The 13,038-nt window shown below is 41.2% G+C and overlaps 1 protein-coding gene across 1 annotated transcript in view; it reads right to left on the bottom strand.

Moving 5' to 3' along the window:
• Positions 1–13,038, bottom strand: part of Hpse2 (heparanase 2 (inactive)) — a 255,689-nt gene that overhangs the window by 213,758 nt on the left and 28,893 nt on the right. Inside the window, exon 4 of the mRNA XM_041661299.1 lies at positions 2,375–2,422. Coding sequence (XP_041517233.1) covers positions 2,375–2,422 — 48 coding nt within the window. The remainder of the gene's footprint in view (positions 1–2,374; positions 2,423–13,038) is intronic.

Below are 13,038 nucleotides of genomic sequence, written 5' to 3'. Positions count from 1 at the left end.
TGCAAGGAAGAGCATTTAAATAAAGAAGAAAGTTTTTGCTGACCTTTGTCTGTAAGTTATATCACTGAAATCACATATTCAAAGAAGTTTTCCTATTCCCTACAAGTCACATAAATACACAAGAACAGCACGTCAGTAAAAGGACCATGTTATAACAAAGCAGAAGATGAAGATATGGGCTGTTGAGATGAGACAAACTCGTGGGTCCGGAGCTTCCTCTAGGCGGAATGAAATGAGACTTCAAAGCAGCCCTTCCTTCACATAGCTGTTGTGAAGATTGGACATGGTAGGTATATAAAATTCAGAGAGTCTGGAACATTGCCATCATTGTCACTGTGGTCACTATTATTTCCCTATCAATAAATGCCTAATAAACAATTACCTAACTGCATACTCTGTGAATTGAGTAAATTTTTCACTGGAAAAAATTTCAAAAGGTAAAAAAATTATGTAAATATTTTGTATATTAAGTATTATGTAAAAATGAGCAAGAAAAAGAACAAACGGGGGGCTATTGGAGTGAAATCATAAAGTATGATTTCTCTAAGGAGATGACATGAAAGTTGAAACTTAAAAGATGACAAGGAGCCAGGCGCATGAAGGGCAGGGACAACAAAAGGGACAGCATGTACAAAAGCACCGGAGCAAACACCTTCAGGAAGCTTCGGGCACAGGGAAGCCTGCAGCCTGGTGGGACACTAGATGAACTCAGGACATCCTGTATCAATTACTGCTCCGCAGCTAACTCAGCTTAGGGCAGGAAAGGGTCCATTTTGGATCCCAGTTAGAGCCCATCATGGTGGGGAAGACTAGAAACAGGCAGGGAAAGCATGGCAGTAGAACCAGGAAGATGGATGATCATATCTCATCTGCAAACACAAGGAGAAGGATGGGGGAGACTGGGAAGGAAGGAGAGGTACAGGTAGAGATGGGGTGGGGGCTGGTGGGTAGATAGAATAGGAAATGGGGGAAAGCAATAAACCTTCAAAACCTGTTCCCAGGGACACACTTCCTCCAGCAAGGCTCCACTTCTGAAAGGTTCCATGACCTCCCCATACAGGGCCACAAACTGGGAACCAAGTGTTTAAAGACATGAATATATAGGGGACAGTTCTCATTTAAACCACGACGGACAGAAAATCCAAGGCCAGGGAAGAGTGTTTGGCTCTGGTTTTGGAGTAATGAGATGGCTAGGAATGACAAGTCAGTAGACCTATTCTATATTAGACCTATTCTATAGTAGACCTATTCTATAGTAGACCTATTCTATAGTAGACCTATTCTATAGTAGACCTAGTCTATAGTAGACCTATTCTATAGTAGACCTAGTCTATAGTAGACCTATTCTATAGTAGACCTATTCTATAGTAGACCTATTCTATAGTAGGCCTATTCTATAGTAGACCTATTCTATAGTAGACCTATTCTATAGTAGACCTATTCTATGCCTCACAAAAACAGGATGAAGAGCAGAACTTCCTAAAAAATGGCTAAAATAGTTCCTACAATGATTTATTACCAACAACCCCAAAGTCCTTTCTGGATAGTTTAATAAGTAGTCTATCCACTTCTTTTTTCTTTCACGCCTTCATGTACCATAATGAACCCAGATAAAATGGGACAGACGAGTGGGAGGGGTTAACTAAGAAGGATGGTCAGTCTGAGCCAGCAGGGTGTGGAGTGGGAGACATCTGTATCACACTGAGAAGTGACTGAGATGCTGTAGGGGAAGAAAATGATTCCAAATTCTAACCCTGGCATAGACAGGAGGAGACTCGCAGAAAACTTAAATGTAGCTGCCCTTCCAAAGCAAGTGACATTGATGTGACAGGAATGCCAACGTGAGCTTGTTCCTGGACTGCTGCAGCTTATCCCTTTCCCAGAAGTTGCTTCATTTTCTGAACATTCTTTTTTCTTTTTTTAACATGCTTTATATTATCAAATTTCTTGGCCCTAATTAACACCACAGCTAAGACTATAATGAAGTATATCTATTTTCACATCATACTTTGAACAATTGAAACTGTTTCCTCTCTTAATCAGGGAAATTTATTTCGATAGGGAAATGGTGCCACGCTTAATCTCCATTACCCTTCATTCCTGACAGATCAATTTAAGAGTGTACATTAATAGGTGAGATTTCCAACTTGTGTCAGTATTTTTTTGGGGGGGAGTTATGATTTTGAAATGACAAAATAAAGTCATAGCATTATCAGACAACATGTGTTATAATAACAGCTTTAGAGGTGATTTTAATTTTTTTGAAAGATAAAGGCTAGTTTATTAAATGTCATCTGTGAACTTTGTGACAACTAATTATCTTTCATTTCACAGCAGCCAATAATAAGTGAGATTAAAAATGATGAATACCTACTGTTGCCAGGTAACCGCGTCTACTGTGCTCCCTGCCACCTTCATGAATCTGTAAGGAAGAGAGAAGAAAGACAGCCTGACTTAAAACATTTCTCCAGAGCTACAACAGGGTAACCAAGAGACACACTGGACCAATCCACACTTAGATATGCTTTCTCAAAGAACCTACAGCCCCAGTCATAGAAATCAAAATCCCAGTACAGTATTTTACCTGCATTTGTCTTCCTAAGCCCAAACCTGACAGTTACCACATTGATTTCACATAACTGAAACTTACCTGTTCTTATTTCCTATGCTCTGAAGACTCTGATCTCTGCTGGGAAACAACAGTATTTGGATGGTACGACAATAGATAATTTTGAAAAAGTGCGGGCCTCTCTCCCTGGAAAAAGTATGGGAAAACCCAATTTATTTATACATCTGTGAGGCTCTATCAAAAATGCTCCAATGCAAAGCTGCCACATCTGTGTGAAACGTGGTGGGGTAGAAACATGAGCACCACAAAGAGTAATCCATCTACTTCTGGAGGAAAAAGTAAGAAACTAAGTATTCTCTGTTGAGCATGCCAAGCTCAAAAGCAGGGGAAGGCCTGGTTCTGGGAAGCTGGGTACAGCAAAACCTTGTGAGCAATTGCTCTCGGACCTCTGTGACCTCCTGGAGGTCCAGAAGAACCAACGTCAGGAGGCTTCATTCATGATTCACAGATGCCACGGACCACATGTTTGAAGTAACTGCCCCTGCTCACTTGTTGGAGGACATGTAGTGCCATGGCTACTACTTTTCTTTGAGAGAGTTGTCACTCAAAAATCAGAAATCAAAGAAAAAACACCCTAGTTCTTCCAAATGCTCCTTTCAGCCTCAAGACTCCAAGGGGATTTTCTTTGAAGCAAACGTTTAATTCTGCTTTATGATCAAAGTACTCTTGAACCAGAAGAGATGGTCTTTTTTCTTTAAGGCCCTAGCTGTGTCCTAGCATAGACGAATCTCTCCAGACAGATGGAATAGACAAGGGGTGCAATGAGCAACCCAAAGGGTCTGTTTTGCTGTGATGGTGGGAAAGGACTCAGTTTACCTGTGGAAGAAACTGGGAAAAGTGGGAAACTGTGACTTCTGGCTAGCCACAAATTGAGGTTCATAAAGAGATAAGGAGAAAGAAGGACATGAGAAGGGGACTAGAGAGAAGCATTGTACTGGCCAGGAAGAACAGCTGGAGGATGAAGCAGTCTCTACAGTGGTCTTGGATTGGATTTGTCCTCTTTTTTTTTTCTTTTTGAATTTCTCTCTGTAGTACCACATTGAAGTCCAGGACCAAGAATGCAGAAAATATAACACAGTGTTTGGTCCAGAATGGAATTAGTTCGATGCGTTGAGTCAAAAAGTCAATGTGGTTTGGTAGATACTGGGCATTTTCTAAGTATTTAGTTAGTATTCACCATGTGCGCATGTGTGTGTGTTGTTGTATATGTGATTTCTTTTACTTCGTAGCACTGCTTTATTTGGTGGTGAGGACGTTAGATGTTATTTATCACTTTATGCAGACTATATACAGCTTCTTCACTGGCTAGAAAAGCAGAATTTTCAGACATTCTATACAACTAATCTAACGTGGGTTATGCCACTTCATCTCACTTCACCAGGAAGGAAATCTGGGACTTTGAGTGTGGTGTAGCGTTCACCTCCTCCCTGCTTCCCTGCCCTGTGTTCAGGAGTCCCCTTTTGAAGTTAAAGGCCAGAATGGTGTATGTACTTGGTCTTTCCCACCCTGCTCTGTGCTATCCTGAGTCAATAGGCACACAACTAGCACCTGTCAGGGAAAGAAAAGGAAAGACTACAAGGTCGAAGGAAGGGAGTGGGAATGGAATCCCAAACACTACTTTCGTTGCATGTGTATTGCAAGCAATGGAGATATGATGATGCTTGAGGAGTTGGATGGCCTAGATACAAAGAGAGGGAGGTGAAACTCTTTACCCTTTCTTCAGAATAGTGTAAGGGTCAGAGAATAGTCTTATACATAAGCATTACTGTTATTATTTTATTATTATTTTGATTTTTTGAGACAAGGGTTCTCTGTGTAACCCTGACTGTACTGGAACTAGCTCAGTACACCAGGCTAGCCTTGAACTCATAGATGTTTTCCTGTCTCTTCCTCCAGAGAGCTAGAATTAAAGGCATGAGCCACCACCACTGGATTCATTTATTTTTTATAAAGAAAAGAAAAAGAATCAAATATACAATTGCATGGGATTTAATCCTCCAATAGTTTGTATCATCTCTGAAATAGAAATAGTTCATGAAAAATATCTTCAAAATCATCATATAAAACAACCATAATAAAAGTGACACATGTTCTTATAAACCGCTTTCAGCTTCTTATATGTGTAGGTCACACACTCTCCAAAAGAAAACAACTAGGGAGATGTTTCTGTTTAAGTAGAGAGGCTACATATTACAAGGGTTGTGTGAGTTGTTCAAATTCACAGTCAGTGAGGACTAAGACCAGATCCAGATTCCAAATCCCACCCAATGCCTGGCACCCTGTGATGCCTCTAAAGCTGAGTAGCACAGTAAAAACACTCCGAAGTGCAAGAGAAAAAGTTGAAATTTTATGCTGATAAAATATAACCATGTTTATTAGAAAAAATCATGGCCTGATCACCATCTTTTCCTTTCTGTTTTTTCTCCAGAATGTAAGCTCTTGTGCATTTATTTGCAAGAAAATGTGGTGAATGTACACGAGCTGGGGACAGAGTCAGTGCTCAGTCAGGATAAACACCACGGAAACAGAATACAGAAACAAACACAGCCCATTATTAAAGTTACTGTGTGCTACGCCAGCACCAACTAACTTCTTGTATGGTCATAGTCAAGAGAGCAGCTAGCTCTACTGTGTACAGAGTTAGAGGGGTGTGGATGGAGAACAGGTTCATATCATTTACGACAATGAAGCAGGGAAGAGCTTGTGGTATGAGGAGTAACCTGGCTGATGGTCAGCATGAGCAAACGCAAGTTATGTTCTCAGAGTCCAGTGTGGCTGGATGCCAGGAAGCAGGTGAGGGAGCAGCATGAGATCAGGCTGTCAGGGCTCTGGAAAGTGGCCATGTTAATAATCTGACCTCTGTACTAACAGTGAGATGCTCGTCCAAATCCCATTTATACATGGTGACCAGCTACTAACAGGACCATGAAATATGGAGAGTGTGTCCTTCATGAGAATGTCCTTATATGGTTGTTCAGTTTATCCTATGTTTACACTAAAAGCAATATCAGGATCGGATTTGGCTTTCAGGAGGATGACCGGCTGTAGTGAATGTGAGAGTCACTGGTGTGAGTGGATCTGCAGGAGGATGACCGGCTGTAGCGAATGTGAGAGTCACTGGTGTGAGTGGATCTGCAGGAGGATGACCGGCTGTAGCGAATGTGAGAGTCACTGGTGTGAGTGGATCTGCAGGAGGATGACCGGCTGTAGCGAATGTGAGAGTCACTGGTGTGAGTGGATCTGCAGGAGGATGACCGGCTGTAGCGAATGTGAGAGTCACTGGTGTGAGTGGATCTGCAGGAGGATGACCGGCTGTAGCGAATGTGAGAGTCACTGGTGTGAGTGGATCTGCAGGAGGATGACCGGCTGTAGCGAATGTGAGAGTCACTGGTGTGAGTGGATCTGCAGGAGGATGACCGGCTGTAGTGAATGTGAGAGTCACTGGTGTGAGTGGATCTGCAGGAGGATGACCGGCTGTAGTGAATGTGAGAGTCACTGGTGTGAGTGGATCTGCATGAGTCTACGGAAGAGGGGTGGGATGTTTTGAATCGTGAGAATGAAACATGGTTAGTACAATAGAGCAAGAGAGGCTGTGAAAGTTTTAATTGTAGCACTACTGCGGCACTTCCAACAGGACTTTCTAATCCTATTGAATACACACTTAACTAGAAGTAAATAGTCATGGAGCATGGAGTCTTTTAGACAGCGAGCCCTAAACGATCATTATCTTCTGGTTCATGGCAGATACTCTGCTCCTTCCTTCTGCCTCTGTCTCAGAAACTGAAACAAAGCACACAGATGAGCAGTTTTAATGGAGCTACACAATGTTCAGCAATAGTGATGTTAGACGGGATAAATGCATGCAGAAGAGCTTTAGCATTAGTGGAAGATTTCCAGTGTAAGTCAAAGGATACCCAGGATGTGAATACTGACTAGAGGGGAAATTTCAGTTTTTCCCAAGTTGCATGTTTCTGTGCCTTGTCATGAGGCTGGAAGTCTGGACTATGACCTTATGGAAGAAGTGCTTACTCTCATGTGACCTTCAGTTATCAAAGGGTAGCAGGGAAGGGGAACAGGGTTCTGTATAAGAGAAAATTGGCCAGTGCCAGGTAGACATTCCTGTATTTGGGGTCTTCCCCATGGAAGCCAATCTGTTGCAATAGAGGAAAGTCCCCTTTCACTGTGAGAGTCCTTTCTTCTTCCAGGAAACTCAGAATCTGGGAGACTTTCTTTCCTTTGTACACACCTGCATATATGTCGGATCTGAAATATTGTTGAGCTTCCTCTCCCGGGGCAGATCACAACTCTCACTTATAATAAAGTCCATCTTTATCCATTATCTCTAGAGTTTGACTTCTATTTCTGGACTACAAAGTACAATCTGAAAGACTAGTTTCTGGATTTTTTCCAGAAAAGAGAATACTTCACAGGGAACTGGAGACCTAAATGAGTGCACACTTCAATAAGAATACAGAAACCCGACCTGCTTGTCTGCAAAAAGAACCACTGGTTATGCAAATAACACAAATATGGTGTAACAACCATGCTATTTATAGGCCTGGGAAAGACTTGAGAGAAAATTATCTATAAGTAAATCAAGTTGACCTCTAGACAGATGGCAAATTTTAAGCATCTTCCCTTGTCATGCCTAACTTTTTCATATGCTTGCTATACTGGGTTCTGGATGGAGCAAATAAACTATAGCCCTCTTTCCTCCTCCAGCTGCCGCTGCCACCACCACTGTAGCCTCCTCTTCCCTGTCTCTCCTCTAGGAGTGGTGGCTTTCCCTCCCACTCCAATTCTTTCTTCTGTCCTTCATTCCCTCTCTATCTCTACCTTATTTGTATACAGTGATTCAGTGACCGTAGACTGAAAAGTAGCAGAGTTGAAAGTTTGTGAAGGCCTCTATATCCAGTCCTCTCTGACAGCTTACACATCTCCAGATACAGTAGTTTATATAGCCTTTATACACAGGCATTGAAATGAAGGGACTCTCCAACCAATCTCTGTTTAAGATAAAAGTTGCACTCATGTTTAACTTAATTTTGATCTTGAATAAAGACAGGAAAACTAACAACATTTGTCGATTAATAATCATTTTAAAGCTGTTTACATATTTTATTCATAATTATTTTAATTTATTATTTGAAAATTTCATTATGCATATAATACATTTTGGTCAAATCCACCCAGTCACCAAGTCCACCACTTTCCCCCCTCTAACATCACGTATTTCTTTTAAGTCCACTGACTTCACATAGTTCTGCCAGCATGTGCATGAACTTAGGGTCACCCCCTGGAGCACAGGTAGCCTATCTGGGGCGACATTCCAAAGAATACTGATTTTCTGTCCCACAGCAACCATTAGCTATGGGAGGTGGTGGTATTATTTCTTTCATTTGGCAAATGAAGAAACTGCTCAAGACCACCCATGTAATTAATTACAGAACAATGCTAACCCTGATTCTACTCTCAAGCTCTTATTACAACCATGCCGGGAGCAGAATTGTAGTCTTTGTTGCGTTGCCACTTTTCCTGAGTTCATGGCAGATGCTGGGAGTGATCACAATACATTATTGCCTGTCTGGGAACTGGTAAGAATCTTTCTCAAGATAGATCACCAAGCATTTGTTACCTCTAACTGGCCCTCAAGATAAAGTCAACTTGGGGGTGGGGGTTGAGAAGAGGGAGATTGTAAGGCAATGTCTGAGACAGGACAGAAGCACACACAAGAGAATATCACATACAGGAGAGCCAAATCGATTTGTTTGATTAGGGAAGCTGGGAGGGACAACGCTGAAATATATCTGGAAGGCTCTGGCGAGCACTGACAGGGGCTGGCTGGAGGATTATCATGATAGGCATGGTTTGGCAAACCGTAGTGCTGCTGAGGAGGCTTGCAGACTTGGACTCAAGCACAGAAGCTTTTAGCTGACTTGATATGACTTGTCCTGGCTGTGGAAACTGGTGGGAAGGAAGAAACATGCATCAGGATATGATTACGAATTTCACAGAGGAAGGAAAATTTCCAGGAGCTGAAGCTGTGGTAAGAAGCTGACTGAGTGAGAGCAAAAACCACAGGCCTCAAGTGAAGAGGGTTCTTTTTTATATTCTTGACTGTTCATACCATCCTTAGGTGAACGATGATAACTCAGGAAAATGGCACCATAGAATAAAATCTATTGGGTCCAGGAGTAAGACAGGTATCTGTTTTGAAACTTGGTACCAACATTAGCTTTGTGACTTTCACTTCCCAGGACCCTTTCGTATGGAGAGAACAGTACCTATCCTGCAAAGACTCTGTGAGATTCGTGGGAGACACAGATGGGGAAACAAGAGCAGTGGGTAGTGCAGTGCAGACATTAAATACATACGGGTATCCTTTCCTTGGTCATGGCTTGTTACCATAACATTTGTACACATCTATTTCTTGTCAATAAAATATAAATGGAACCTGCTCTGCCCATACATGGTAGTGATTCTCAATTTTGCTGTACCAATATTCTTTGGAGCCTTTGTTTGAAAGAACAATATTTGGTTCCATCTCCACACACTCAGGTTTGCCAAGTCTGAGCTGGATCTTAAGAATCAAGCTGGAAAAGACAGAAGTTCTGGAGTTGAAATGAAACAGCATTGCAACAGACACCAATGATATCTAGAGGATCATTAGGGAATATGGAAAACTTATACATCAATAAACTGGAAATTGGAATGAGGAACTCTAAAAATTAATAACCTTAAAGCCTCAAGTCCATATATGGGCAAACAGATTGAACAGAATTTTCTCAAAAGAAGTACAAATGATCATCAAATAGATGAAAATGTCAGTGTTTTAAGCAATCGAGGAAATTCAAACCAAAACTATACGAGATTTCCATCTCAACCTACTTGGAATAGCAGTCCTTAAGGAAATAAGCAAAAATGCCAATGCGGGAGAACCACCATGAGATCAAGGCCAGCAGAAACTATATAGTGAGCTTCAGGGACTGTTTAAGGTTCAGTGAGAGAAACTGGATCCTAGAAAGGAGGGCATGAAAAAAGGTGGGTGTAGCATTCATTATGACAAGAATAGAGGGATAAGGAAATAAAACTATCATTTGATATGTCACTCCTGAGTATATACATGAAGTGAACACACCTGTGCTAATATCAAGAATCTAAGATGCCAGCACAACCATGTGTGCTATGACACTAGTTACAACAGCCAAGTTAAGGAATCATCCTAGATATCCAAAATCAGATGAGTTGGTAGAGAAAACATGGTATATTCAGGTACACAAAGAAATTAATTTTATTCAGTCCTAAAGAAGACTAAAATGTGTATCTTTTACAGAAAAATAGATGGAACTGGAGATCATCACGGTAACTGAAATAAGTCAGACTCAAAAGATAAGCATTACACGTTACTTTTTAGAAAAAGGCCTGAACATAGAAGTGAGTCTATTTGAAAGAGGAAAGGGACACAGCATAAGCAGGAACGGGGAGGAAACAGGGGAATAAGTGATCAATATAACCTCCATACATTATAAAGAAGCATGAAATATAATGAAATCCATTATTTTCTACAGTAACTATAAGCTACTGAAAAACAGAATCATGATGAATTTCACAATCCCTGTAGGTGTATCTAATGCAGGTAGCTCATGAGTTTCACAGGTTCTGTGTAAAATTTTCTTCACAGGCTCCTGCTTGAACTCTTAGCTCCTAGCTGGTGGTGCTAGTTTGGGACATGGCACCCAGATGAGGTTAGTGGATGTCTGGGGCAAGCTTACAGTGTGGCTTGTTTCCTGTCCTGTCTTTCCTTCCTGACCCTATGGAGATGTGAACAAAAGGCCTCATGCTACTGTCACCACATCTTACTGCCATGAACGACCAGAGCCTCAAACCCTGAGCCAAAATAAATCTGTTTTCCCTCAAGTTGCATCCTGTCTGGTGAAATTGATCACTGCAACAGAGAAAAGCAACTAATACAATGGACTAGACTTTTGACAAATTCTAGTCTTAGCAGTTCCTGGGACAATGGAAAACTCTTTTTATAAATTGATTTTATTGAGCTCTACATTTTTTTCTGCTCCCCTCCATGCCTCTCCTCTCCCCTTCAACCCTCTTCCATGGTTCGCATGCTCCCAATTTACTCAGGAGATCTTGTCTTTTTCTACTTACTACATAGATTAGATCACAATGGAGCATTCTTGGAGGAGAAAGTAGAATTATAAGGAGGAGGCTCAGGAGGAAAAGACAAAGTATGGAAGAATATTTCCTAAGATCATGTGATCAAGTTACAGTGCTAACGACTTTCCATTTCAGGCGTCTGAACTCCTTCTCTGATGTTCTTTCTAACTCCCTCCCCTTGCTGACTTCTCTGATGCTAGAGACAGAGGAATACATCTTTCCTAACAGTAATAACTCATAAGCCTTAGCTTGGGTAAGCAACCAGGCTCATTCCTTAGCTGGAAAGAAGTACTCTCTAAAAAAACAAATAAAAATTCACAGAGAATTTAGAGTTATGGGCCATTAAAACAGCTGTCATCTAGGGAGCAGACAGTGCTGGGTGCAGTAGCCAGCACTTCCCTGGTGATGAGCACTGAACAAGCAGGCAGAATTTCTCTCTAGGGGCGAAAAGAGGTAGATTCTTTTCCTTACAGAGTAAGAAAGGAAGACATTATTCTCTTCTGTCCTTCTGCAGTTTCGTGAAGTCACATAATGCCTTCACATTTGAAATGAAACAGAACAATTATTAGGAATAACACTGTGATAATTACACCAAACTGTCCCCAGCTGTGCTTCTGCTCAAAGAACGGATGTGGCAGAAGGCAGAGCAGAGCTGTGATCACCCTCATGATGCTGATGTGCCATTATAGTCTTCAGATTTTCCTTCTTCACTCAATTATCTGACTGCCTAGAAACCTGCATTTGAGTCATGGTAAAATGCCCCTAGACTAAAAATTGCCTTTTTCATCTTGAAAATGCATCTGTTCTCAGCGATTGTGGCTGTCATTTCTTTGGGTGTCAACACACGCCAGGATCAGTGCAAAACCTTTAAATTCATCACTCCTTTATTTCTATGAAAGGCCAAGACCTCAGTCACAGTCCACTTTACAAATGAAGACAGGGAGGCTTGGAAGAGAATAAACAGGGCCTTAGATTGATGAATCAGTAGAAAATCAATTCTCACCTACTTTCAAAATATATTCTCTATCATTCTTCTGTATTGACCTGCACAAGAGAAATCCCAAGTGTTTATGTTACAAAACAAGAGACTAATTGGGAAAAGTTTTTGTTTTGTGCTAAACTAAGTATCTTCAAATTTTAAAATGTTAGAGATGAAAAGTACCTTGGAAATAATTTATTACTACCACCCTTTGAGAAAACTGATACCCACAACGGAGGTGATAACAAATAAATAAATACCCGACACGATCTTTTCCCTCTGCGCACACTCTCTCCTCTACTTGCATCCTTTACGACACTTTTGAGTAATCGATGGCTCTGAAGGGAGGGAAGTTACTGCTCTGCGGCCTCAAGTTAAAATCAGAAGATAAGTAAATTTTAGGTTACAGAAAATAGTTTGATGTATTTTTCTTTATGACAAGAAACTGAGACTAGACAGATCATGGGCCAAAGAGAAAACCCAATACTATTATTCTGTTAAAGGCACCTGGCAAGAAAATAACTCCTAATGACTCCCCACTATACCAAGATTGGTGCCTTGCTCAACCCACATCAGAAAAATTTCCTCCTGCAGTAGATGGGGACGATATAGAGACCCACAGCTGGGCAATGTACATAAGGTACGAGACTTTGGAACACTCAGTACTAAGTAAACACAGTGGAACTCCATTGGAGAAAACGGATTTCTCCTTTGCCAGGTTTCAATTGCGAATAAATTCTTTATTAGAGGTGGGACCCAATGTCCACTTCCCCCTATCAGTGCTGGGATCCCATCTGTCTTGAATCTGTACAGGCCTGTAGTATACCTTCATCAAATCCCTACCCCTCAAGACTCAGGGATCTATGTGGAAGAGGAGGCAGAAGGATCATAAAAACCAGAAGTGGTGCTTAGGCAGAGGTGGTGGATGACTCCAAGGAAACTTGTCTTCCAGACACAACAGAAGTGTTGTACATATGAACTCACAGAGACTGGCAGACCTACAAGGCCTGTACCTCATCACTCACACATAGACAGCTATACATCAGTATCAGATACTCAACAGAACTGTTAGTAATCATGTATAAACAAGGATAGAAATTCAAGATGCAAAAAGTCAGTTTTTCTATTTCTGGCTTGTTGACGACGGAACACACAATACTTAGCAAACACTATTGTTTGCTTCCTAGCTCTTTTCAATTTTTATCCCCATTATTCTAATTTGAATGTTTTCCATAGTTCTTTGAACTTACGGAGCAGA

Source organism: Microtus oregoni, unplaced genomic scaffold, assembly GCF_018167655.1.
Source record: "Microtus oregoni isolate MIOR12 unplaced genomic scaffold, Mior012 000012F_ref0000307, whole genome shotgun sequence".
NCBI classification, from domain to species: Eukaryota; Metazoa; Chordata; class Mammalia; order Rodentia; family Cricetidae; genus Microtus; species Microtus oregoni.
The sequence above is the reverse complement of the archived record's forward strand: the minus strand, read 5'-3'. Positions and strand labels throughout refer to the sequence as shown.